Source organism: Folsomia candida, unplaced genomic scaffold, assembly GCF_002217175.1.
Source record: "Folsomia candida strain VU population unplaced genomic scaffold, ASM221717v1 Fcan01_Sc050, whole genome shotgun sequence".
Taxonomy (NCBI): Eukaryota; Metazoa; Arthropoda; class Collembola; order Entomobryomorpha; family Isotomidae; genus Folsomia; species Folsomia candida.
In genome coordinates this window covers 412,323-438,069 of record NW_019091242.1, presented here as the reverse complement: position 1 = coordinate 438,069, position 25,747 = coordinate 412,323, and the positions used below count along the sequence as shown (strand labels likewise).

Below are 25,747 nucleotides of genomic sequence, written 5' to 3'. Positions count from 1 at the left end.
GATTATAAACGGTTTAAATTTTCAATATTTTATTTTATTTCTTTGCATCACATGAAGTATGTATGCCCGTTATAAGTAAATAAATAGTACTGCACGAAAACTATCTACGATCATTTAGCATGTAGAGAGTGAAATGTATCAAAGTTTTTTCATGAGTGATGTGATTATCATTATTTCTTCCGTCTTATCTAAATATTCATACAATTTTAAACGCTCACATAATATTTGCTGCCTAAAAGTAGGAGAATTTGTCTGGATAAAATATTTAGTTAAGTAGAAAATTATCATTAAAAATAAAGTAGCGTTTGTCCATCTCGCTCGTTTAAGAAAATAGTAAAAGATACAGTAATTAACGAGTAAAATGTTACTAAAATTGGTAACTTATTTGAGTAAAAAGTGAACATCTTTCTGGTTATCAGTCATAATTTAGTTAATTAATTATCATAATTATTATCCTAGCACAAAATCGGTAAATATAATTATTAAACAATTCCAGTTGGTTGCTGTCATTAATTGCCATCAGTTCATTACTTTAAAAAGAGAAGTCAATGTCCAAAATCATCAAAATCCGCCAATTTTTAATCATTTACCGGATCTGGGAATTTATTTTAAAATTCTGGACGACAAATTTGTAGAGAAGGGAGTTTTCAATTTTTTGAAAATTTACACTCCAAATTTTGCGACTTTTTGAAGGAGGAGATCTCAAGTTTAGGAAGCCTTCAGAAAAATTGGAACTCGTCGAAACTGGCTTAAAAAACTCGACGCCATTCTATCAATCAACTCATTGACTACAAATTTGTCGTCCAGAATTTTAAAATAAGTTCCCAGAGGCGAGAAATGATTAAAAATGTGCTGAATTTGATAATTTTGGTGATGAGTTATACGTTATAAATAGAACTTTCTACGTCATTTTTGTTCCTAAGTCTCCACATCAACTTCATATTCTTCTTCTTCCGAGGAAACGTCGCAATAATGTTCGCATTCCTCGTCACTCGTGCCAATGCGACGAAACGTGTTTTGTCCGTGGTCGTCCGAATGCTCGCTGTCCGAAGGGCCCCCGTTCCCTTCGGAAGATGACTCGGTTGAGAGGGACACCGACCGGAAGAGGTAAGGTCTCTTCTGCTGTGAGTGTCCATCATTATGCGAGGATGAATGCAACCCGGTCAGCGGGATGTTGTTGGCACCGCTGTGATCCGATCCGACCGAGCTGCCCTGTTCTTCTGATACCCGGGCGTCGATTTCCTTTGTAGTCAGGTCAGTTTGGAGGAAGAGATGCAACGCGGAATCGGAGAGGAGGACGCTGGAGCGGAAAACTCTGGAAGAAGAGAATAATTTAGTGGGAATAATTTTTGCAAATTAGAGTTTTATTTTAGCATTTCTTGCGAGTTTGCTAATTTTTTTGCAGAGCAAAGTAAGCAAGAAATTGCGTGAAATTGGGAGAAAGTGCGAAAAATATTCGCCATCTCGCCACGAAATATTGGCAAGGCGTCATTTCTGGCGCCGTGGTTTTCTCGCAGGTCAGAATAGCTGCAAAAACCCACTTTTTTGCATTTATTTCTTGCAAGTTTTTACTTTCACCTGCATGGTTTTTGTGAATTTATGTAAATAAGTACCTCTGGAGAAATTTGCCTAATCCGTATCTCCTCTGATTGATAATGTTCCCATTAAAGTTGGTCATGTTGAAGAAGTGTTTGGCTGGAAGGGGAGGGACGACTTTGTTGGGATGGTGGTGACTCAGCTTGTTCCTCAACCAGCAAAATTCTGAATATCTTCGCCGCACTTGAGACAATGGGAGGGAAAAGGCGTAATGGTTCGTCTGTAATGAGAAGATCAGACAATTTTGAGACGGTTTTTTAATAAAATACTTCAGTGTTAGCATAAGACCCGATGAATCATCGTGAAAATCAGTACATTTATAATCATTTCTCGCCTCTGGGAATTTATTTTAAAATTCTGGAAGCCAAATTTGTAGAGCAAGTCGTCCCCAATTTTTTTGAAAATATACACTCCAGATTTTGACACTTTTTGAAGGAGTAGATCTCAAGTTTAAGAAGCCTTCAGAAAAATTGGAGCTCGTCGAAACTGGGTCAAAAAACTCAACGCTATTCCATCAATCAACTCACTGACTGCAAATTTGTCGCCCAGAATTTTAAAGTAAATTCCCGGAGGCGAGAAAGCCTTAAAAATGTGCTGATTTTGGTGATGAGCATATAATAACTATTTAATTAATTACTTACCTCGATCCGGATGAGATACGTGGTAAAGGATGTATTCAAATGGAGAAAGTTTTTCGCCGTGATGGTCACCGGCTCGATCACTTCGACGCGGATCCATCTCTGAAAGAAAAAAAATAAGAAATTTAAATTAATTTCATAATAATCTCTCAGAAGAAAACAAGTCCAGATTATTTTCATGCCTAATTTTTATACAGCTTATATAATTTCATACGTTATTTTCATGCAGTTTTCATATACTTCATTACCATAAACAATGTCGCACGATAACATATTTTGTGTTAACCTCGTGATGCAACTTTTGTCAAGGTCTTTCTTATGAGACACACGGTTGCTTGTTGTTATTAAATGAGTTATTTATGCATGTTTATTAAATAAATGCATGAGCCAGACGCTGCCTGCCTACCATTTAATCCGCGTGAGGCTATGAATGACATTGATATCAATTTCTTTTCTTTAACAGATGGTCTGGTCGTGCAACTTAATGGAAAATGGAGATCGATAGTATGAATATTTATCTCAGATAAGCGTGTATCTGAGTCGTTTTGTATTTCGTAGATCGTAAATAAATGGTCATATGTGAGTGAAAGATCATATTATGGTAATTATTAATCCCATGTGCCACATGCCGGCGACACATGACGAGTCAGTCAGTGGTCATGCATATGCAAATGCGACATTTTTTAATTGCTGGACTAGACTGGACTGATATGTAAATGTTGAAGTGAAGAAGACCTGATGAAAAAAATAATTAACTAACTTAACTAACTGCTACGGTCAATCGCTTTATCACGAGTTTTATTTAGGAGTTGCATGCAAACCAACCAGTTTTTACATGTAAATTTTTATCGAGAAATTATGAACTCTTCAAACGGGAAGTAAATATGTGAGAATGAAATGAATGAGTGTTGAAATTGAAATGTGATGTAAAGTGTACTTGATATTTCATCCCAAGTTTTAATATGAATGACCAAAAGCTGATTAAATTAATTAGGTACGTAATTAACTATGGGATTGATCGATAAATCGCAATACGACTCATATTATACGAGAGATAAATTATGACAAAAAAAGTTTGGATGGATGGATGGATGGACTGGACCTTCATAATTAGTGTGACGACGCTGTGAAATGTTGCAATTTATCTGCGTAATATGTTCGGCCGGACAAAAAAGATTGCATGCCTTGATAAGGTCTTATCTCGTAATTAGTTGTGACGTAAACATGACTCGAAACAAATTTGTGACGATTTTCACGACGAAAAATGGTAAATAAATGCGAAATAAATGGAAAAATACAGAGATCATAAATAAAATTCATAATTTCTCTCTCACCTTTGACCCGAATTCCTCCACCTGAAAAACGGTACAGTTAACGTCCTGATCGTCACAATTGACCCCTGTTTGACCCTTCTTCTTGACCTTGTCCGGCGTTCCGGATCGCGGTCTTGCCGCTCTTTCCAAGGACGACGACGACGAATCGGTCGAATTGTCGTCATGATTTAAATGATCCTGCGACCTGACCAGTCTCTTATCCTCCTTCTTTATCTTCTCGATAAGCCCTCCCGCACTCGAGGAACACGCCAACTTAGCATTTCTCCGCAAAAGTGGAGAATCGTACAAGACTGGGGACGAGGGTGGGAGGAGGAACAAACTTTTCGCCGAGGAGGAGTGCTTCTTGTTCTTATGCTCCGCCATCAATTTCGCCACGGGCGACGAATTACTCGGCGCGGAGGAGGAGGACGTCACCATCGACGAGGATAAGACGTGTCGCACGTTATTATTCTTAATTGGGACACCGGAAGTGGTCGCCATATTTTTCGGAAATTTAAAATGTTCTCACAAACACAAAATTAATTTTAAAAACTTATGAAGAAATCGACGATCGTTGTCTTGAAGCGTTCGTTCGTCCGGTCACCTGGAGCAGAATTTTGTTTCCGGAATGACCCCGACCTTCGCTGAATTCGAGGTGTTTCAACAAATGTGAAAAGTTATTGGTGTTATTGTGACGAGTCGTAGTCGCAAATAAGTTGCGGGTTTTGAACATGCCCACAATTAATTTAATTTAGTGGTTTAATTAGAGAGGAAGTTTCGTGTGGGGAGAAGTGGGTTTGAAGTAATTGCTATGAAGAAGAACAATAGTTAAGATCGGAGGGGGGAGACATTTAGAAAAACTTGTAAGTTTCTGAAGGTGAGGTGAAGATCGATAAGACCTTAACTTTGGTGATGATAAGTGGTTATGGGAGTTGATGTGGAGTGGAACAAGGCTGCGAGTGGAATGACTTGATCGGTATCGAAGTCAGGCTTATTTAAGTGAGGGTTAAGTAGTCAGTTAAAGTTAAATGGTGGTTGGTTGGTGGGTTAAGTTAAGTGGCTTTGACGATGTCTGGTTCAGTTGGGTTGGCCTCTTAATTATTTTACGTAGTTTATTTTATTACTTAAATGTATTTAGGATTTAGTTTACCGACCGGATTTTACGCATAGGAAAAAAGTATGATGGTCTGAATTGGACAAGGATTCTGTGAATTTTGGAGATAATAATAAAACGGGAATTTGTAGGAGGGAGTTTTTCATAGAATTTCATGAAAATCTGGATGACTCAGAAATCAAGTAGGAATATGTACTCATGAAAATGTGGCACATGATTAATTCGCTTTTATTAGAACATTTTACATTTCATTTAGTTGATGAAATCAAAATTTTGGAGATAAAAGTAAAACTAAGAATTTGCACTGGTATACATAAATTTTTCATAGGATTTCATGAAATAAAAATGTGACTGGCTAAATTAATTAGGATTAATTTGTTTATTGGTCATTTCACGTTTCATTTTTTAAGAAAATCTAGAGTGAAGTTTAGAAGATTCCATGAATTTTGGAGATAAAAATAAAATAGAAATTTGTAAGTACGAGAGCAAAAAGCGTGAATACGTACGCGTTATACGTTTTCATAGGATTTTGCGACCTCATCTGCTCAAAATTAATTCGTTTCCAAACTTTTATATTTTTCTTATTCGGCTTCATTGCATTACATAAATCTCGTCAAGTAAGATTCAATTCAAGATTAATTAATCCGAAGGTGTCAAAATTGACGATATGCGCAACACATTTTTTTTCGACAAGAGCTAAACAGTGGCCGTGGTAGCGTGGGTGGGGACAGGGGGACAATGTGCCCACGGTTATTCGATGTCCCCATCATCTCCCCATCTTACATAAACCCCTCCCTCCCCCATCCTACAATGTTAGCGTCCCCTCATGTCCCCACGGCTTCCGCGGCCACTGGAGCTATCAAGATATCCCCAATTGGCCTCAATTCCTCCGTGTGACGTGACCCTTAAAAATAAACTGGATAAACGAACTGCTTCGGTCGGTTAAAACTGGACCTACAAAATAATTACGTCTCGATAAGTCATCCTTATCCGGGTTGAATATGAAAAAATGCACCGGATTATGAGTCAGATTGACATGTGGTCGGGATGGAATTACGGATTCGTCGTGTAACCCATTAAATTTGGGATTATAAATAAGAGATTTGCTGAATGCCAATTAAAGAAATAAGTCACCCGATACAAGAATGCATCTGTTTATTGCAGAAAAAGATATGATTTACATACACAACTATGCATGACTTGTACTTATAATATAAACTGGACTGACACACCCACCACTAAGCTTGCAAAAATTAATCCATTCTGGCCGTTCTTAATCAGATCTTGTAATGACATGGGATAAGAAACTATACGCAAATTTTCTTACCGACATCGAACTTCTGACAAAATTTGGAATTTTGATCATCGGTTATCTACCGAACAACTTGTAAGATAAGGTCAAACAGGAAGTACGGATGACTTGTGATGCAATGTAGCCATTAAATTTGGGATTATGACACTTATAAACTTTGAGAAATTATGTAGCTATTTAAATGACAATTAATTCCTTAAGTCAACGGATCTATCTGTTTATTTATTGCAGAAAAAAGTATGATCTACTTACATAACTTTGCATGACTTGGACTTATGCACAGTGGCCGCGGAAGGGTTGGTGGGGACAGAGGGAGAATGACCCTACGGTTGAGGTCCCCATCATCTCCCCATCTTATATAAACCCCTCCCTCCCCCTATCCTACCTTGGCAATGTCCCCACGGCTTCCGCGGCCACTGCTTAACTGACACACCCACAAAGTGTGCATAATCCCAATCTGCTGTTTGGAGGATGAGATTGACGAAAAACATCACAAGTCCTGTAATGACGTGCATATGATAAGAAATTCTACGCAATTTTCTTACTGGGATCAAAGCTCGGACAAAGTTCTGCCTTCGTTAGAATTTTGATCCTGATAAGAACATCACAATTGGAAGATAAGTACGTAGATAAGGTCGTCATGCAGCGAATAATTTGGAAGCGAATATTTAGCGAATATTTATAGCGAATAATTAATTCTAAGAAATTTTGACTCAAATTTGTAATTATGTATTACAAAGTTTGCGAGATTATGCAGCTATAATGACAATTTAATTAAATAACTGATCGATAGAAAAATGTATTTATTTATTTATTGCGAAAAAAATATGACCTACCTGCGCATGACCAGTGGCCACGGAAGCCGTGGGGACATCTGGGGACATTAACATTGTGGGATAGAGGTTTATATAACATGACGAAATCGAGAAACCGTGGGGACATTGCCCCTCTGTCCTCACACTTCCGTGGCCACTGTTGACAATGAGATGAAGCCACCTTTGTCGAAAACAGGACTTACGTTGGAATCTGGTAATATAATGTACGCGTAGAATTTACATGCAAATTTTCTTAATGGCGTCGAAGCTCTTGCAAATTTTGAAGAACGCGAATTTTTTAAATAGTTTTTTAATTGTCGATGCTCTTAAGAAAATTTGCTTACTAATCGTCATTACAAGATTGTCCTGAATTCGTTTTGTCTATAAAATTTTGATTTCCTTATTAGAATTTTGTGTTTGATAAGAAGATCCGTTACAGACCCACTTGGAAAATGCGTAGATAAGGTCATCAATCAGTCATGTTGGGAAAGATTACTTCTTTTTTGAAGGACTTATCCATCTCAGGGACGACTGCACAACCAGTTCGTGTCTGGTTATTGATCCGAACTGCGTAGGTACATAAATAATTCCAGAATATTGCCGTCAAGGACGAGAAATGAAATTTGTTAGAAATCCTGGAAGATTTGTTTTCAAAATCTGGCCAAAAGCAGTTTGAAATTAGTCAGAAATCGTGTAAAAATTTTACTTTTTCCGAAATCTGTATAAAAGTAGGAAATTTGTTAGAAATTCGGTAAAAATTACACATTTCTTTCCAAAATCAGTATGAAATTCAAGAAATTTATTAGAAATTTAATAAGAATGACACATTTATTTCCAAAATCTTTCCAAAAGCAGTGGGAAATCCAGTATCATTAGAAATCATGTAAAACCTACACACTTATTTTCAAAATCTGTCCAAAATCATGAAATTCATTACAAATTCTGTAACAACGACGCATTTATTTTCGAAATCTGTCCAAAATTTCCAAACCAAGTGGAAAACTATAATGTCTACAACATAAAAAAAGACAATATTGATCCTTCCTCATTTTTTAATACGCACACGCATTTATTTACACGCTTCAATCAAACACAGCCATCCAATTTTTACCAAATATTTAATAACGAAACATTTGGTCACGTCCACGTCCACGTCTGCCTGGCGTCTCAAAAAGTGAGGATATATTTATATTTATAACTATGATAACCGTATGATGAGACCTTATCAAGAAAGGAAGGTGAGTGAGTGAGTGAGTAATAAAATCAATCAATTATCATTTTTTTACCCACTCCAGTCCAGAGTTCATTCCACTAAGTACGCAGTTAATAAATTAAATTCTTCCCATTTTACAACCTTTGTTAAGTAAGATAAGTACATAATTGTTATGTTATAAATATACATTTGGAACGACCGTGATGACACGAAAGGCATAAATCCTTCACAAAAACGATCCATTTTCTATTTGTTTAACCAATTATATTTAGAACAGGTTCCTGGTCTGGTTGGTTTAGTTTTGTCCCGTTTAAAACAAATGGTGATTATCGGGGGTAGATTATTATGGATTGTGTTTGCTTTTTGGATTATTCAGTTAGTTCATGAGAGACATTTCTATATACAAATTTCCTTATGTGTGTAATATGTACAGATAAATGGTTACGTATGCACAGAAATATTTCGGGTTTCGATTTTGATTACGAATTTCGTAAGAAAAGTTAGTTAGTCATTCGTCATTCGAAGGTCGATTTGTAGCCTTAAAGCGAGGAGAGATTATAGCAGTATTTCCCCATAATCAGGGGGATTTGTCATTTGTGGGGTATTATATGAAAAAGGTGCATTTTTACCAGGAATTTATTTTACATGGATGAATAATAACAAACTGTTAAGCAATTGGTACGTGGGAACGAGACGAGACACACTTTTTAATGGAGAGAATTACATGCGTACGTTAAAGTTGCACGAGATGGCACATGGCATAAAAAAGCTACATGCATAAATTTAATATGGGTCTGTGTCGTTGGCGTTATTTACCAATTTCTTGTCCAGTTTGGGTCAATATTTCATCAATAAACTGGAAAAACAGGGTGAATTTACTTCATGTATGTAGATTTGATGACGAATTTTGTAAGAAAAGTTAGCTGGTCAAGCAATCATGATCCCTTTTGAAGGCTAATTTATATACCCTTAAAATAAAACCAGGGGCAAGTTTTCAGTAGTGACTGGGTGTAAAAAAGGTGCCTTTTTTAGCAAGAATTTATTTTATATTGATATGTTAAAAGCTGTTAAATAATTGGTGCGTGGGAACGAGACACAATTTTTCAGAGATGAATTACATATGAACATTAAAAAGTTGCACGAGGTGGTGTTACATGGCATAAAAAAGCTCCATGATAAATGTTAAAAGTTATATAGGTCTGAGTCGTTATTGACTGATTCCTTGTCCAGTTTGGGTCAATATTTCATCAATGAACTGGAAAACAGGCTGGATTTGACTTAATATGTACTTGGACTGGACACTGGACTTGTGGACGAAGAGGACCACCGGCCCATGAAAACTACGCAGTTGGTCAAAAATCTTGCACGTTTTTTTCCACAGTTTCCAGTAATAAGTTGGAACAAAGTTGTTAATAAGAGAGAAGTCTGTGGTTTGGTTTCGTTTGAAGGTTCATTGGTCGTAAAAGATGGCATAATTTTTGAGTACGTACAGTAAGTAGTTTTCCGTGCCACTTTTTATTTCCGAAAATGGGATAAATACATACATAAATATGAGTTATGTAGGGATTGGATATCCCCCACCCGACGATCCTACTACTCGGCACACGGAAGCCACCGTGGCCGAGTTCGACTGTAAAAAGGAAGAACCTCTCTCCAGCTCAGACAGACCGGCCCGAGGATTCCGAGTGTGAACACCTCGACAACTCTTCTCTCCATATTTTCTTGCACCACGCCTTCTGCGTGGCTGCCATTTTGGAAATACATTATTATAAAAAATTAAGTTCCTAAAATTCATTTATTGTACACGTTATGATCGTTTAATGTAAGGAGTAAAGATTTCTTAAAACCTTGTCAAGTGAAACTTATTGTGTGCACCGATATTGAACAGTTTATTCGGGTCATTGTTCATAAAAAATCGTACATTGAGTCGTGCTAGGTGCAGTTTAGTATAGAAACGGTGCATAAGTGGAAATCGGAGTAAAAAAAACAATACAGTATTTCTAATTGCCAAGCGAGAGACAATTCATCCTCCTCCCCGTGCGTCGTAGCTCCCATCCGGTTCCCCCCCTGTGGCCAGTGAAGGTGTCCCGTGATCAGAAGCGTGTCGCATCCGTCCCCCAAGGACCCTGACGTCCGGTACTCGATGACTCGCGCCCATATTCCCCTACCGAGCCCACGGCGACATCATCTCCGCCCACAGTTAATTAAGCAAATTTATGTGTAAATTGGTGCAGAAATTGGGAATATATTTGTGCGAATTATTGGCACAAATATATATTGGATGAATAATTCTAGTAGTAATAATTAATTAACTAATGAGGAATTGCGTAAATTTTACAACTTTTTTTAGGGTCGTCCACTAAATACTAAATTAATTCTGTAGTTTACACCTTTTTTCATTATGTCAAAATTCATTTCACTTAATACTAAAACATACGTATTGACGTCTAAATTTGACAGACAAAAATAACTTAAAGTGCTAAATTGTAAAATTACATTATATTATATAAAGTAATATTAAAATTACTCGGTATTATTATTTCTAAGCTAGTAACTTTGCACAGTTTACTCTGCTAAAAGTTTATCCCATTGAAAATGGGATAAATAAATGATATATAAGTTAATTAATTAAATTTCCACATAATTAGTCTAAAATTGTGCAAATTAGTGGCACAAAAATATATGCGCGCGATAAACTGGAAATAATCAGCATAGGTAATTAATTAATTAACAAATGAATAATGATACTCAATAATCATAATTTTGGAGTGTTTTTTTTTCTTCACAAATTTTATTTTCGAAAATGGGATAAATATACAAAAAACAAGTTCATAATTATGTAAATTTCCATGTAATTAGTATGCAAATTATTGGCACAACGATACAACATGTAAATAGATAATACTCGTAATAACTAGCATAATCATGAGTTAATTAATCACGTCCATTTATAAACCGAGCCCAAAAAGAGATCTTTCACGGCGTCACCAATTCCCAATCCGTCGTCATTCTCGGTAGCGTCCTTATCCTTGAAATACGTATCGCTCGCGGCGTCCCCTTCATCCCCAGGGTTCACGATTGCCACGGCTTTGACCCTGTTCGCCTCGTCCACCTCAACCCTCGTGCCGTACTTCGTTTTCGGAATTTTTTCCACGGGGGAAATTTCCACGGCGGGATTTCCATCGCCACGTTCTTGTACTGGTACATAATTAACGTAATAATTATTTAACTAACTAATTAGGTTCAATGATTTAAAGGATTATGCCATAATTTGAATAGTTTTTCGTCCACTTTTATTTTCGAAAGCTGATAAATATACATAAGTTAAGTAAATTTTCACGTAAATTGATGGGAAAATTGTGCAAATTTGTGTGCAAATTTTTGGATGCACATATGTAAATACATAGGCAATACTGGTAATAATTAGCATACTAACTACTAATTAAATCACGCCCCTTTATACACCGAGCCCCAAAAGAGATCTTTCACCGCGTCACCAATTCCTAATCCGTCGTCATTTTCATTCTCTTTGTCCTTAAAATACGTATCACTCGCAGGGTCCCCTTCATCCCCAGGGTTCACGATTGCCACAGCTTTGACCCTGTTCGCCTCATCGACCTCAACCCTCGTGCCGTACTTGGTCTTCGGAATTTTTTCCAAGGGGAAATTTCCACGGCGGGATTTCTGTCGCCACGTGCTTGAACTTTTTAATAATTAGCATAATAATTAATTAAGTAACTAAATAGGTTCAATGATCTAAAAAAGGCTATAATTTGAGTAGTTTTTCGTCCACTTTTATTTTTCAAAATCGGATAAATACAAACATTTATAAGTTAATTAAGTAAATTTCGACGTAAATTGATGGGAAAATTGTGCAAATTTTTGGCACAAAGATGCACACATGTAAATACATAGGTAATACTGGTAATAATTAGTTAACTACTAATTAAATCAGGCCCCTTTATAAACCGAGCCCCAAAAGAGATCTTTCACAGCGTCACCAATTCCTAATCCCTCGTCATTCTCGTTAGCGTCCTTATCCTTGAAGTACGTATCGCTCGCGGTGTCCCCTTCATCCCCCGGGTTAACGATGGCCACCGCTTTGACCCTGTTGGCCTCGTCCACCTCAACCCTCGTGCCGTACTTCGTCTTAGGGATCTTTTCCACGGGGGAAATTTTCACGGCGGGATTTCTGTCGCCACGTTCTTGGACATTGTTCTTGGGACGATAGTCGTCGTCGTCGTTCCGTTTTCCGTTCGAGAACATATTCTTGACGGCTTTGACGTAGTTCACGATGGCGCGTTTCGAAGTTTTGAAGACGTTCCAAGAGGAGGAGGAGGAGGATTGTGGGGGTGGTTTTGGTCTGTTTTTGCGGGGAGGGGGAAGGATGTCGTCGTCGTATTCGGAGGAGTCGTAGTCGGAATCGGTGTGGTGACGACCTTGGGAGTGCTTATCTTGAGCTGTTGGTTTTACGAGGAAGTCGAGAGATGGGACGCGGAGAGAGTCTGAAAAAATTAGGGAAAAGGGGTTTATATATTTTTAAGAATTTTGAAGTTAGGAAATTATGAAATTATAAAGTTAAGAAATTATTAAATTATGAATTTAAAATGTGTAAATTTCGTTTTACATATTGACAAATTTTTGAACTTGTGAAAGCATGAATTACTAAATCATGAATTTTTGAAATTAATTTAAAATTTATTACGAAATTATGAAATGTGTATCCTTCTAAATTACTAGAGTCTGAAAACATGTCCCGTTCTGTACGAATTTTTTGAAAAGTTTAAAGTTACGAATTTTTGAAATTCATTACTTGGTATGTAATTATGAAATATGTACATATTGTTGTAAATTACTTTAAAATCTAAAAAAACGTTCATGCAAACGGCCGCTTGCATGAATATGAATTTTTGAAATTATAAAATTACGAATTTAGAAAATTAACTAGTAATTATCAACAAAAAAAGTCGTACCTTCGACCTGCACCTTTTTCACTGGTGGTGGTGGTTCTCTCTTCCTTATGAGAAAGTTCCACGAAGGGGGCTCGATCGGTGCGGAGTCTCCGAACAAACAAAACACTCCAAAAACCAGGAGTAATCCAAACCCGACATGGATTACGCGACCCATTATTTAATAATTATTTAACAAATATTTATTATAACTTGAGAAAAAAAAACAAGGCTAGAAATAATTATTATCGAATTCTAGACATGACGCGATGACGCGACGACGAGGTTTCAACGCAATGTGACGCGAGCGAGCTTCAAGTCGCGTGTAAGTTTCGAATAAAAGTGAAATCGAATCGTGGTTGGTGCAGGCGAAAAAATAGTGGATCGACCACTTTCGATTTTTAATGTCATACCGTAATGATAGCTATCGTGGGAAGATTTTACTTACATGACCAGCCTGCACTTTATACATAAATGTATCTATAAAGGAGTCATTGCTTCTGATTTTACTTATGTATTGGTTTGCTAAAAGAGATCGAGTATTAGATAAGAGAATTGGCATGTTATGCTAAATTAAATATGTTTAATTTGCAATTTGTAGTAAAAATCTGAGCTCAATTTTGTCTCAACTTGCTGCCTGTTGTGTTATCAATCATTCATATTTTATGAGTATGTATGTATTTACATAAATTTCATACTTTTTTGCATCATTTTGCGCACTGGATTTTTGCTAAAACTTGATTAATTCAGAGTTGTAATCTGCAAGTTATTGTACAAAATTTGGGATTAATTTCGCGAATTTAAATTTTGCAAATTATTTTTTGTAATTAACTTTATTGTCCGGAGTTATCTACAAAATTTATTTTAAGGCATAACTGTCTGCTCTAATCTATACACCCTTAGAAAACTGGTATTAATTCATTACCAACCGGAGTATGTATGAGACTGGTATTAACAGGAATTACCGTGTTCAGTAATGTCGTGCTAATGAAAAATTTACCACTCAGAAACAATTTACTACCAATCCGGTAGGAAATTATTACCAAATCAATACCAGCACGAAGTATTTACATATTTAATATGCGTGACTCTACCAGATTTTAAACAGTGTAGCTCCAATCACACTTATATAGGAAATTCTCACCTTATTTATTACACAAGTGACAAAATTAATGTAAAAAATTCATATTGGGCGTCAAGATTTTTGCAAATCAAACAAATTGACGTGAATAAACTAATTCTAAATCAAATCATATCAAATTTCCAGTTTGTTGTAACAAAAATATGGACTGACATTCGCTAAATTTGTCGCAATTTCTTATTATCCATATTTCTTGCAAATTTTAATTTTTATGTTTTATTGTACGGACTGGGTAAGCTAAAATTTTGAGAAAACCCCGATTAATTTCTGAGTAATTTTTAATTTACTGTAAAAATATGGATAAGCTGACTTGAGTTAATTTCGTCTCAATTTAGTCTAAATTTCTATCATTTTATTACCCACATTTCGTACTCATGTTTCCTGTATGATTTCCATTTTGTAGATTGGATTATCCAAATTTTAGTACAAAATTGATTAATAATTTGTGATTTATTATGAAAATCCTGGGCTCAATTTTGTAAATTTTGTCCCAATTTCTTGCGTTGCTTCGTATTTTATAAATGTTTCGTTCGGTTTCTATCATTTTTGTGCACTGGATAAAGTTAAATTAGGCTAAAGCATAATTTGCAATGCACTATAAAAATCTGGCGTTAATGTCGTTAATTTTGTCTCAATTTCACCAATTTTATGACAAAATTTGTATCAAAATTTTGTCAATTTCGTCTCAATTTCATCAATTTTATGACAAAATTTGTATCAAAATTTCGTCAATTTCGTCTCAATTTCACCAATTTTATGACAAAATTTGTATCAAAATTTTGTCAATTTCGTCTCAATTTGGTCAATATTGTCTGAATTTTTTGCATATTATTACGCAAATTTCCTACTCACATATCAGTTTGTCGACTGGAAATTTATTATGAAAATCCCGTGCTCAATGTCGTCATTTTGTGCATATTTCGTACACTCTGTTCCATTTTGTGGACCGGATAACGCAAAATTCTGTGTAATTTGGATAAAATGTTGACTATGGAAAAGTGCGTCCTTCATTCACTTCATTTTGCGCCTCGTTCATTATCCCAAAAACATGTCAGAGTCACACCATCTTCTTTAATGGGAAACATTTATGCTGTTGACTACCTAACCAACCAAAATCGAGTCAAGCTTGCTTATCGAGAGGAGAAGACTCGCAATAATAAAATAAAAGTTCGAGGGACGCCGTCGTCGTGGCGCCTAAAAACCTCGAGTTCAGTACCGTTTGGTGGTGGTGGTGGTGGTGGTTTTGGTGGTACAAGACCATGTCATGGACATGTTGTCCTTTCCATGTAAATTTCTGTGCTGTTCTTTCTGTAAATTGGTTATTTACGAGATGAAATTATTAATTTAATTGCTTGTACTTCCTCCGTTCGACGGAGAAGAAAAAATAAAAAATTGGATTAGAGGGACTCAAAATCAAGAAAGTCTTTGATAAAATATTGATGTGCAATAAAGGCGAGTTCCAAATTTCTGTGATTTGTTTTACAATTTTTAAAATAAAATTGATTGACTGAGAGTACTAATTGTCACATTTTCTAATTGCTAATCAATCAAAAATAGCATTTAATGTAATATTACTTTAATTTAACGCCAGAAATAAAGAGCATCCACTAAGGTTTTTGACTGACGCAATAAAATGCTCAGAACTTTACACACAGTTAATGCAATTTCAAAGAAATTGCATATGTTTACTACCAAAGGGTCTGGATTGCAATACAGTTCAAATTTTAATGATTCAATTCCGCTGTCTGCTACAGATTGCATTTTCTTCTTCAGATTTCGCATCAAATTCCGCCCATAGACTGCACCTACTTTCAAGCTGATTTTCTTCCATCTGTTCTTAAATTTTCGTAAGGTATCTTGCGTTTCTGAAAGCTTAGAATATTTGGACTTAGTCAGCGCTCAGAATTTCTCAATTGGTCGCAGTTGAGGAAAATTTGGTGGGTTTCCATTTTTTGGCATAAATTCAATTTTTTTCAGATGTCGCTACTGAGTGACCTTTTTGGCGTCATGGGACCTTGCGAGGTCAGGCCAAAACAAAACTTTATTTTTTTATGATCTTTAGTAATAAACGATTCCAATCCCCCTTTAATACATGATTAAAGATAAACCCCCTGGTTTATAGCACCCTCCAAAATGACGGGATCGGAAACATGACCAATGCAAGACATGCGTTGCCAAATTCTTCATGGTTTTGTGAATTGGTCTTTTTTTTGGACTTTGTCTTCATAATTTACTTCACAGGGGTTGGAACTATGGAAAAAATGCCTTCCTAGAAGATTTGAAGGGTCAGCTGTGACGTAGGGCTCATCGTCCATGATGACCACGTTTCCCCGAATTTTCTTCAACTATTTCTTGCATCACATATGAATCATTTCATTTTGTGTTGGTTTGTAATTTCGTGCTGGTTTTTTTCCCCTGGCTACAATCCCTAGTTTATGGACTTTGATTTTGCTTAGATAGCTTTTTGAAATGTTGACCTTCCTTTCCGCTGTAGCTATTGTCGTTGATGGATAATTTTTGAAGATTTTTTTATGTGATTCTTGACTTTTGTCGTCGCTAGCTTTGCAGGTCGACCAGTGGGGACTTTGAATTTGAGTTCATTGGATTCCTCGTACTTTTTTATGTAAGAGTTGACATTTGAATGAGGAATACCTTCTTGCTTGAAAAAGTGTCAAGTGATTTTAGAATCATAGTTTGTACGATTTTTGTGAAACTCAATCACTCTTTTTTCAACTCTTGCCTTTCAACCCAAGTTTTTCTAGTCTTAGCCATGACTCAATAATTGGTGACATATATCAATGGAAAGCTTATAACTTGGTCTATTCAAAAATAATTTTTTCGAAATTTAATTTCGCTGTGTTCCCGCCTTGCGCGCCTATGACGGGGCAGTCAAAAACCTTAGTGGATGCTCTTTATTGAAAGTTAACAATAAATGTCATTCATTTGGGCGTAAAACTGAACAAGGTCTTTCATAAAATATTTATGTATGAATATACACGGAGAGTTCCAGGTTTTTGAGATTTGTTTTACAATTTTTAAAATGAAATTGATTGACTGAAAATAATAATTGTTACGTTTGCTAAGTGCTAATCAATCAAAAACAGCGTTCTATGCAATTTTATGGAACTATAATGTGATGCCAAAGAGCGCATTGCGAATTAATAATAAATGATCAACAAAGGCTTACATAAAATGTGCATGTAAATGGCGAGCTCCAACTTTTTGCGAATTTTTAAAATGAAATTGATTGAGTGATAATATCTAAATAAATAATTGTAATGTTTTCGTAATCAATTAAAAACAGCACTTACTGTAATTGATATTACGAATTTATAATAAATACATACTTACATTCATTTTGGGGTAAAAATGAATAAAATCTTTCATAAAATATGTATGTAAACACTTATTTACAAATACATGGCGAATTCCAGCTTTTTGGAATTTTTTTCATAATTTTTAAAATGAAATTGATTGACTGGAAATAATAATTGTAACGTTTGCTAAGTGCTAATCAATCAAAAACAGCATTTTATGCAATTTTACAAAACTATAATGTGAAGCCAAAGGTATTGCAAATTTACAATGAATATCATTCATTTTGGGGTAAAAATCAATAAATTCTTTCATGAAATATTTACACATGTAGACGGCGTCCTTTCTGCAACTTTTTGCAATTTTTTAAGTAAGTTTTACAATGACATTGAGTGGGTGAGAATATGTATTTAATTAATTATAATATTTTCCTAATCAATGAAAAACAGCATATAATGCAATTTTATTCAACATAATGCGACGCCAAAGATATTGCGAATTTATTATTCAGTGTGGCGTACAAATAAACGAGTCTTTCATGAAATATTTACGCATGTAAAAGCCACACTCGAATTTGCGAAAATTGATATAATTTTTAGTATGAAGAATGATTGATTCAAAATATATATTTAATTAATTGTAGTATTTTCCTAATCAATCAAAAAACAGCATTTAATGCAATTTTACTATACCGTGACGCCAAAGATATTGCGAATTTATCATTCATTTTAGCTCCAAAGCAACGAAATCCTTTCATAAAATATGCATTTACACATGTAAAAGCTGTGCTCGAACTTGCAAAAATCTTTACCATGAAATTAATCAATAGAGAATAATACGTTCCTCTAATGAATCAAAAACAGCATTTAATGCAATTTTTTCTTACTACAACGTGACGCCAAGGATTTTGCAAGTTTATGTGCACACTAAATATCATTCATTTGGCGTAATCAAAGCCTCCATTTATAAGGAATCGATTAATTAGCGATTAATATGAGGATTTGAGGCTCCATTTCTCTCAGCTGAATAGCCGTCTGGAACCAAGGATCGAGTTTTATCCGAAATTTTCCAGTTGTTAAAACAAACGACGTTTTGTCAAGTTAAGTATCATCATTAAAATAATTCCGGCGACGAAGACGACGACGACGCACGTACGTAAAGTAAATTGGAAAATAAGTGCAGTGCAATTTTTTAATTGATGGATGAATGACTGACTAGTTGCTTAATTAAAGTTTAGTTAATTAATCAATTAATTCAATTTTATTCTCTAATATATTAGAGAATAAAAATATCCACGTGGACATCTGTAAATACGTAAAATTTTTAATGGACTTCGTGGAATTTGATCCGAATAATAAACAGAAAATGTGTAAAATGAGTAAACAACAGGAAAAGTTGTAAATATTTGCAAATTGAAAACAAGCCAAATTTTCGCAGGTAGGTTTCTTAAAATGAAACTGATTTTTTAAAGGATCGAGTTTTATCTGAAATTTTCCAGTTCTAGAAATAAGCGTTGTTTTGTCAAATTAAGTATCATTATTAAAATTGATTCCGAAGACGACGGCGACCCTCGTATGTAAATTAGAATTAAGTGCATTGCAATTTTTAAATTAATGGATGAATGAGTGAATTGCTACTTGTTTAATTAAAGTTTAGTTCATTAATTAGTGTAGAATATTAATAAAAATATCCACGTGGACATCTGTAAATACGTAAAATTTTTAATGGATTTCGTGGAACTTGACCCGATTAATAAACAGAAAATGTGTAAAATGAGTAAACAAGAGGAAAAGTTGTAAATATTTGTAATTCGAAAATGCGACAAATTTTTGCAGGTGCTTTTATTTATTAAAACGAAACTGAATTTTTATGCGGATCGAGTTTTATCCGAAATTTTCCAGTTGTTCAAATAAACGACGTTTTGTCAAGTTAAGTATCTTCATTAAAATCGTGGCCAATTGATTCCGGCGACAGCGACGAAGCACGTTTGTAAATTGGAATTAAGTGCATTGCTATTTTTTAATTAATGGATGAATGAGTGACTAACTTGTTAAATTGAAGTTTAATTAATTAGTAGAGAATAAAAATATCCACGTGGATGCAGCAAAATACGTAAAATAATATATAAAGACGTAAAATTTTTAATGGGTTTCGTGGAATTTGATCCGAATAATAAACAAAAAATGTGTAAAAATAAGTAAACAACAAGAAAAGTTGTAAATATTTGCAAATTGAAAAACATGCCAAATTTTCGTAAGTATTTAACAACGAAAGAAACTCATTTTTTTAAAATTTATGATGAACAATTTTTTTCGAAATTTTCCGGTTTTGGAAATAAACGACGTTTTGTCAAGTTAAATATCATTAAAATCGATTCCGGCGAACAAGACTGGCAATGGAGGTCTCCCAACCTATGCTCACAGATTTGGACGAAACTAGTGTCAATCGATCAAAAATATAATTAGTATGAAATTTGCAAATGGAACTATCTGCCAATGCACAGGTTTGGCGGAGATATTTGCATAAAAAGAGGCGAAAATGGACCAAAAGGCTGGCATATTTTTCATTTTCCAAATTTCCTCCGCATTTTTTCTGCTTTGAATGCAAATATCTCCGCCAAACCTGCGTATTGGCAGATAGTTCCATTTGCAAATTTCATACTAATTATATTTGTGATCGATTGACACTAGTTTGGTCCAAATCTGTGAGCATAAATCTGTGAGTTGGGAGACCTCCATTGTAAGACGCACGTATGTAAAGTAAGTGCATGCAATTTTTTAACTGATGAATTCTATAAGTGCTACTTGCTACTTGCTTAATTAAAGTTTAGTTAATTGCTGGAGAATAAAAAAATCCACGTGTCCATTAAATATTTAAATACGTAAATTTTTAATGGATTTTTAATGTGGAATTTGGATGAGAATAATAAAAAAGAAAATATGTGAAATGAATAAACAATAAGAAAAGTTGTAAAAATATTTGTAAACGGGAAACATAACAAGTTTTTCTGTTTTTTTCTTCATTAAAACGAAAATTAATTTTAATAAATCTGTCCGAGTTCGAAGCCAAAAGTGGAAATGCTAAAAAATAGCATGCTAATTTTAATTAAGATGGGAAAATATTGCAACTACTTTTTTATTCTTTACGTTTTAATTCATTTTTTAAAACTTTTTTTATAATTATGAATTATGTAGTAAAAGGAAATTATGTTTGTTAAAAATTGATCAAAAAAATTAGTTGATGGATTTTACTCAAATCTTTTTTATTCCACATTTTCTACGTTATTTTTTTAAACTGTTTTGAAATTTTGAAACTTTTTTATTTCTTTTCCTCACCATCGTTTAAATCTGTTCGTGTCTGACGCCGAAATTGGAAACTGTATAAACATCACATTAATTTTAATTCCAGACAGATGGAAAAAATATATTCCTGTTGTAGAAATATTTTTGATTTCTTACTTTCTAGTTGGTTTTTTAAAATTTTTGTATAATTATGAATTTTTTTAGCAAGTAGAAATTAAGTTGTGGTAAGGAAAACGAGATACATTTTCGTAGATTTCTTTACTCTATTAAAATCGCTAATCAAGTTTACTAAATTTGTCCGTATTCGACGGTAAAATTAAAAATTTAAAAAAAACGATTATACCAATTTTAATTAAAAATAGATTTATTAAAAAGTATTGTTACTTTTTATTTGAATTCCGAATTTTGAACTTGTTTTGTTTTCGAAATTATTTTTAAATTACGGAGTACGTTACGTAATATGACAGGATTTTAGGTTTCTTTTCTAGTGTAAAATGAGTAAAGAAAAAAGCATGAAAAGTTGTAAATATTTGCAAATTGAAAACATGCCAAATTTTAGTAGGTGTCTTAAAACGAAACAGAATTGTAAAAAGGATGAAGTCTTATCTAAAGTTTTCCAACTGTAGGAATAAACGACGTTTTATCAAGTTAAGTACTTATCATCATTAAAATTGTGGCAATTTATTCCGGCGACGACGACGACGCACTTATGTAAATTTGACTTTGATAAAATTAGTGCAGTGCAATTTTTAATTAACGGATGATTGAGTGACTGACTTGCTGAATTACAGTTTAGTTAATTAATTACTGGAGAATAAAAATATCCACGTGGAAGCGAATAAATATGTCAAATTTTTAATTGGATCCGTACTGGGGATGAGAATAGTAAACAGAAAATTTGCTAAGGAGTAAACAAGAGGAAAAGTTTTAAATATTTGTAAATGGAAAACATGCTAAATGTTTGCAGGTATTTTGTATTCATTAAAACTAAAATCTATTAAAATAAAATTGTCAGTTTCTGACGCCAAAAGTGGAAATTCTAAAAAATTCTAATTATACCAACTTGATTAAAAATAGATAAAAAACAGTTGATATTGTGATATTTTATTGAAAAATGGTCTTTTTATTCCATATTTTTAAATTATTTTTTTGAAATATTTGTGAAATTATGAATTATGTAGGAAAGGAAATCATGTAGTTTTAAGGAAAACATGACAAATTTTTGCATGGATTTTATCTCCATTAAAACGAGAATGAATTTTAATCCGTCTATCTGTCCGTGTCTGACGCCGAAAAAGGAAATTGCAAAAATATTATGGTGATTTTAATAAATATAGATTCGCATGTACTCCGACCAAAAATATTGTATGTCGTAGTTTTTATAAAAATTATGAATTATGTAGTACAAAAAAATTAGATTGTTTTAATTAAATCGTGATAAATTTTCGTAGATGTATTTCCTCCATTAAAACCATCAATTTTACTAAATTTGTCCGGATTCAACGGTAAAATTGAAAATTACAAAAAAAGATTATAACAAATTTTAATTAAAAATAGATTTAAAAATTTTATTTTTTTAAATGATCTCTTAATCCCGCATTTTTGACATGTTTTTTATCGAAATTATTTTGAAATTATGGAGTACGTTACGTAGAAAGGATTTTAAAAAATTGGTTCTTTTCTAGTATAAAATTAATTGATTAACAAGAAAAGTTGTAAATATTTGCAAATTGAAAACAAGAATAATTTTCGTAGGGGTCTTGAAACTAAAGAAACAGAACTTTTATAAGGATCAAGTTGTGATATATGTATGTATGTCTAGTTAATAGTGAGAGAAAGTCATTCGAGAGTATTTTTATATATTTACATCCTGTGAGAAAGTCTGCTGAGAGTTATTAAGTTGGCAGTCTTTGCAGCCTCGGTGCGGGCATTTAAATTAACTTTTAGAAGATTTTTATGCATAATTAGCGAGTATTTAGTAGTAGCAAGTACTAGGAAAATGTCGTATACCTAATTAGTAGGATAGCTTGTAAATTTACGTGCTAAGTCGTAATTAGTTAGGCTCGGGGGTTTCACCAGAGTAGTCAGGAGTTGGAAATTCGCTGCGAGAGTAGTGCGTTGCGTCCAGCTCGAGGTTGCCAAGGTGAAGCAGCGGTCAGCAGCAGCAGCAGAAGGAGTCATCCAGTAGTAACGTAAGTCGTAGCAGTACAAGATTTGGCTGTCCGATCTTGGTTGTGTGTTGTTGGTTGGTTGTCCACCCTCAATACAGATAGGTAGTATATTAGAGTGGGGGTTTTCTCGTTCTTTTGGGGGAAATTATATTAAATAGGGCAAGTTTGTTTACTTTCTCAGCTGAGGCAGAATTAATAAGTGGTCACGTCATTGTTCTCAGTAGCTAAAGCAGACCTAGGCAGATTTGTTGAACTCAATAAATCGTAAATTGTCATTGGTATTTGTATGTGTATTGCGTCATTATTTAATTGGTAAATAGTTAAGTTATTTCATCACGAGCAGTAAGAACCCGGGTAACGCGTGGGATACGCAAAAGTGTCGTAATTAGGGTCGGGAAGGCATAATTCGTCACAAAGTGGCGCCTGGTATGGGGCTGCTGTGTTGTTGTGAGTCCAAATAGTTTGCAAGCTTTCAAGGTGGCAATTGTTGTGATATTTTACTAATTTTGAGTTTCGAAAGAGTGGTGGTGGTTTAGTCGTCAATTGTAGGAAGTTGAGAAACTACACGTTCTACATTGACTCATAAAAACTAATGGTAGAAGTAGAGAGGAGATAAAATATAATCATTGTTGCATTTGGCTGAGTGCTAATTAGTAATCAGGTGTTTGAGGTTTTGTTTACATCGTATTGGTCTTAATAGTTAGTATTGTTATTTGGGCAAATCAGTGTACGATGGCTAGTGGAACTAGAGGAAGAAAGCGTAAGGAGAGAAGAGAAAGGCAAGAAGAATTAGATGGTAGGGAGGCTGTGCAAGATGATGTTCATGCAGACGCACATAATACTCCAAATAATTCGAATAGGTTTGAAAGGTTAAGGCAAGAAGAAGGAGGTCGAGATGAAAATGCGAATATGACGAATAGTGAGAGTAGCATGAGTGGTCAAGTTCAAGAAGCAGTAGAAAATAGTGATCTGCATTAATTAGTCCGGAATTTAGCTAAAGAGAGTCAAGCCACAAGTAAACAGGTAGCTGGAGTTTTGGAGCAGTTGTCATCGGTGCTGGGAGGTTTGACAATTGGTCAATCTAGTTCTGCCTCAAGGAGGGAAGAAAGTTTGACTAGGGATAAAACTCTCCCTCATTTTAAAGGAAAGGATTTATCTATTCCAAAGTATGCGGGGTCTCATGAGTCAAAAACTCCATTTGATTTTTTATCAGAATTAGAGAAATATCGTTTAGCAGCAGGTCTTACAGAGTTACAAATGTTTGTTTCTATTATTCCGGTAGCTCTCTCAGGTCAAGCGTATGAGTGGTTTCAATTTATTAAGGATAGTATAACTTCATGGAATCAGTTCTGTCAGTTACTTAGGAAGGAGTTTCAACCTCCAGGATATGATGAGGAATTGCGTAGAGAATTAGAGGAGCGTACACAGGGCCCACACGAAACGTTATCGCACTACATCAGAATAATTAATGGTTTTTACGAGAGAATTGATCCTCGTACCCCAGAATCAATTAGGATTTCGCGTATTCTGCGGCAAATGCATCCGAGCTATCGTCAAAAAATTTTAAGAACAGGTGTCGAGTTTGTTAGTATGAGGCAATTAGCAGACGAGGCATTAAAAGTGCAGGAAGACATTTGGTATGAGAAAGAGTATCGTGAGCCTAAACAGTTCTCTGTAGTTGAGCCCTCTTTAGCATATAAAGTGCCTGATTCGCAGAAACAAAAGTTTGGTCAATTTAGTAGTAATTCAGGTAGTGGTAGTGATTTGCACCGTAGTTCTTTCGACCCATTTCGCCACTTCCATTCGGTGCAACCACCTTCACAAAATTCAAGGTTTCAAAATAATAACAATTCACTAGGATTAGTTAGAAACAGTCAAAGTTTTGAGCAACGTAGGAGTAGCGATCGAGCTCAAGAACAAGCTTCTCGTACAATGAGTAATGGGTTTAGAAATGTGAGTTGGGCAAATCCTGTGAGCATCGATTCTAATGCAAATTCTATGCAAGCTTCCCGTAGACATTCTGAATCGGAAAGCGGTCCTCGAATTGATTCGTCTTTCTTATCTAGTCAAAATAAGGCACATAGTTTAGAGGAAGTCAGTACAAGTTCACAACGCAATACTGCTTGTTTTATTTGTGGGGTTGAGGGACATTTTTCAAGGAGCTGCCCAAATCGGCAAACTCAAAGTTCGGGAAACGGGCCCAACCTGAGCTGAATGTAGGTTGCGCGGCTCAGGTTAATAGTGATTTTAGAGAATGCAGCCAATTACATAGAGAGTCTGTTATGTTATGGGATCATAAGGCTCCACTAATTAAAGTTTCAATTTGTGGTCGTAATTTTTTGGCGTTGTTGGACACTGGAGCATCAATTTCTTTGATTAATCAGGAAGTTATTAGTTTAGTAAATGAATTAAATATTAAGAAAGAGAAATGTTTTACAAATATCAGTTGGGTGAGTGGAAATTCAGTAACTTCCGAGTATGTGAATGTAACGACAACATGGGTTTCGGGGAAGAGGAGGCAAAAGTTTCATTTAGTTCCTGAGTTACAATATTCAGTTCTGTTGGGACGTGATTTTATTTGTGCTAGTCAATTCGTTATCGACATATTTTCTGGTGGCTGGTATCAGGGGTCAGAGAAGCAGAAATTGGTGCCTTTTGATGTATTGGGAGAAAAGAGAGAAAGTGGAGATGCGAAAAGATCTCGTTCTGTTTTACAAAGTATGGCTTTACATGATTCGTCGGTTGGTAGTTCCGAGACCGGAGGGGGAGCACCGCCACCTGCTAGTGACTTCATTTTTGGAAAGGGCTTACACACTGATGGTAGCGCTACTGTAGGCAAACGGTCAGACGTCGAGCCCCTTTGTAATG

General features: G+C 34.9%; 2 protein-coding genes and 1 long non-coding RNA gene across 4 annotated transcripts; 1 reads left to right on the top strand and 2 right to left on the bottom strand.

The window, feature by feature from the left end:
- Window positions 1–7: 7 nt before the first annotated feature.
- LOC110862214 (vacuolar protein sorting-associated protein 5) lies at window positions 8–4,525 on the bottom strand. Of its 2 annotated transcripts, XM_022111397.2 has the most exons (5): window positions 3,569–4,525; window positions 2,238–2,336; window positions 1,614–1,816; window positions 885–1,315; window positions 8–530 (listed from the first exon to the last, which is right to left on the bottom strand). In XM_022111397.2, exons 1-4 carry the CDS (start codon window positions 4,046–4,048, stop codon window positions 919–921), a joined length of 1,179 nt encoding a protein of 392 aa, XP_021967089.1. In that variant the 5' UTR covers window positions 4,049–4,525; the 3' UTR covers window positions 8–530; window positions 885–918. The 2 variants fall into 2 exon arrangements, with proteins under 2 accessions (XP_021967089.1, XP_021967088.1); XM_022111396.2 differs by having other exon boundaries at window positions 8–1,315.
- Window positions 4,526–9,159: 4,634 nt separating this feature from the next.
- Window positions 9,160–10,715, top strand: LOC118433387. The gene is made up of 2 exons (XR_004833358.1): window positions 9,160–9,492; window positions 9,565–10,715. It is a non-coding gene; the product is annotated as an uncharacterized LOC118433387 (long non-coding RNA).
- A 1,100-nt stretch (window positions 10,716–11,815) lies between these two features.
- Window positions 11,816–13,500, bottom strand: LOC110862212. The gene is made up of 2 exons (XM_022111393.2): window positions 12,975–13,500; window positions 11,816–12,506 (listed from the first exon to the last, which is right to left on the bottom strand). The coding sequence occupies exons 1-2, from the start codon at window positions 13,126–13,128 to the stop codon at window positions 11,953–11,955; spliced, it is 708 nt and encodes a 235-aa protein (XP_021967085.1). The 5' UTR covers window positions 13,129–13,500; the 3' UTR covers window positions 11,816–11,952.
- Window positions 13,501–25,747: the final 12,247 nt, after the last annotated feature.

Excerpts from the sequence above, each read along its gene's own strand:
- LOC110862212 (XM_022111393.2), bottom strand. The coding sequence starts at position 13,128 with ATGGGTCGCGTAATCCATGTCGGGTTTGGATTACTCCTGGTTTTTGGA. Across the intron at positions 12,507-12,974 it reads GAAAAAGGTGCAGGTCGAAG|ACTCTCTCCGCGTCCCATCT; the intron begins GTACGACTTTTT and ends TAATTTTTTCAG.
- LOC110862214 (XM_022111396.2), bottom strand. The coding sequence starts at position 4,048 with ATGGCGACCACTTCCGGTGTCCCAATTAAGAATAATAACGTGCGACAC. Across the intron at positions 2,337-3,568 it reads TGGAGGAATTCGGGTCAAAG|AGATGGATCCGCGTCGAAGT; the intron begins GTGAGAGAGAAA and ends TTTTTCTTTCAG. Across the intron at positions 1,817-2,237 it reads CGTATCTCATCCGGATCGAG|ACGAACCATTACGCCTTTTC; the intron begins GTAAGTAATTAA and ends TTCTCATTACAG.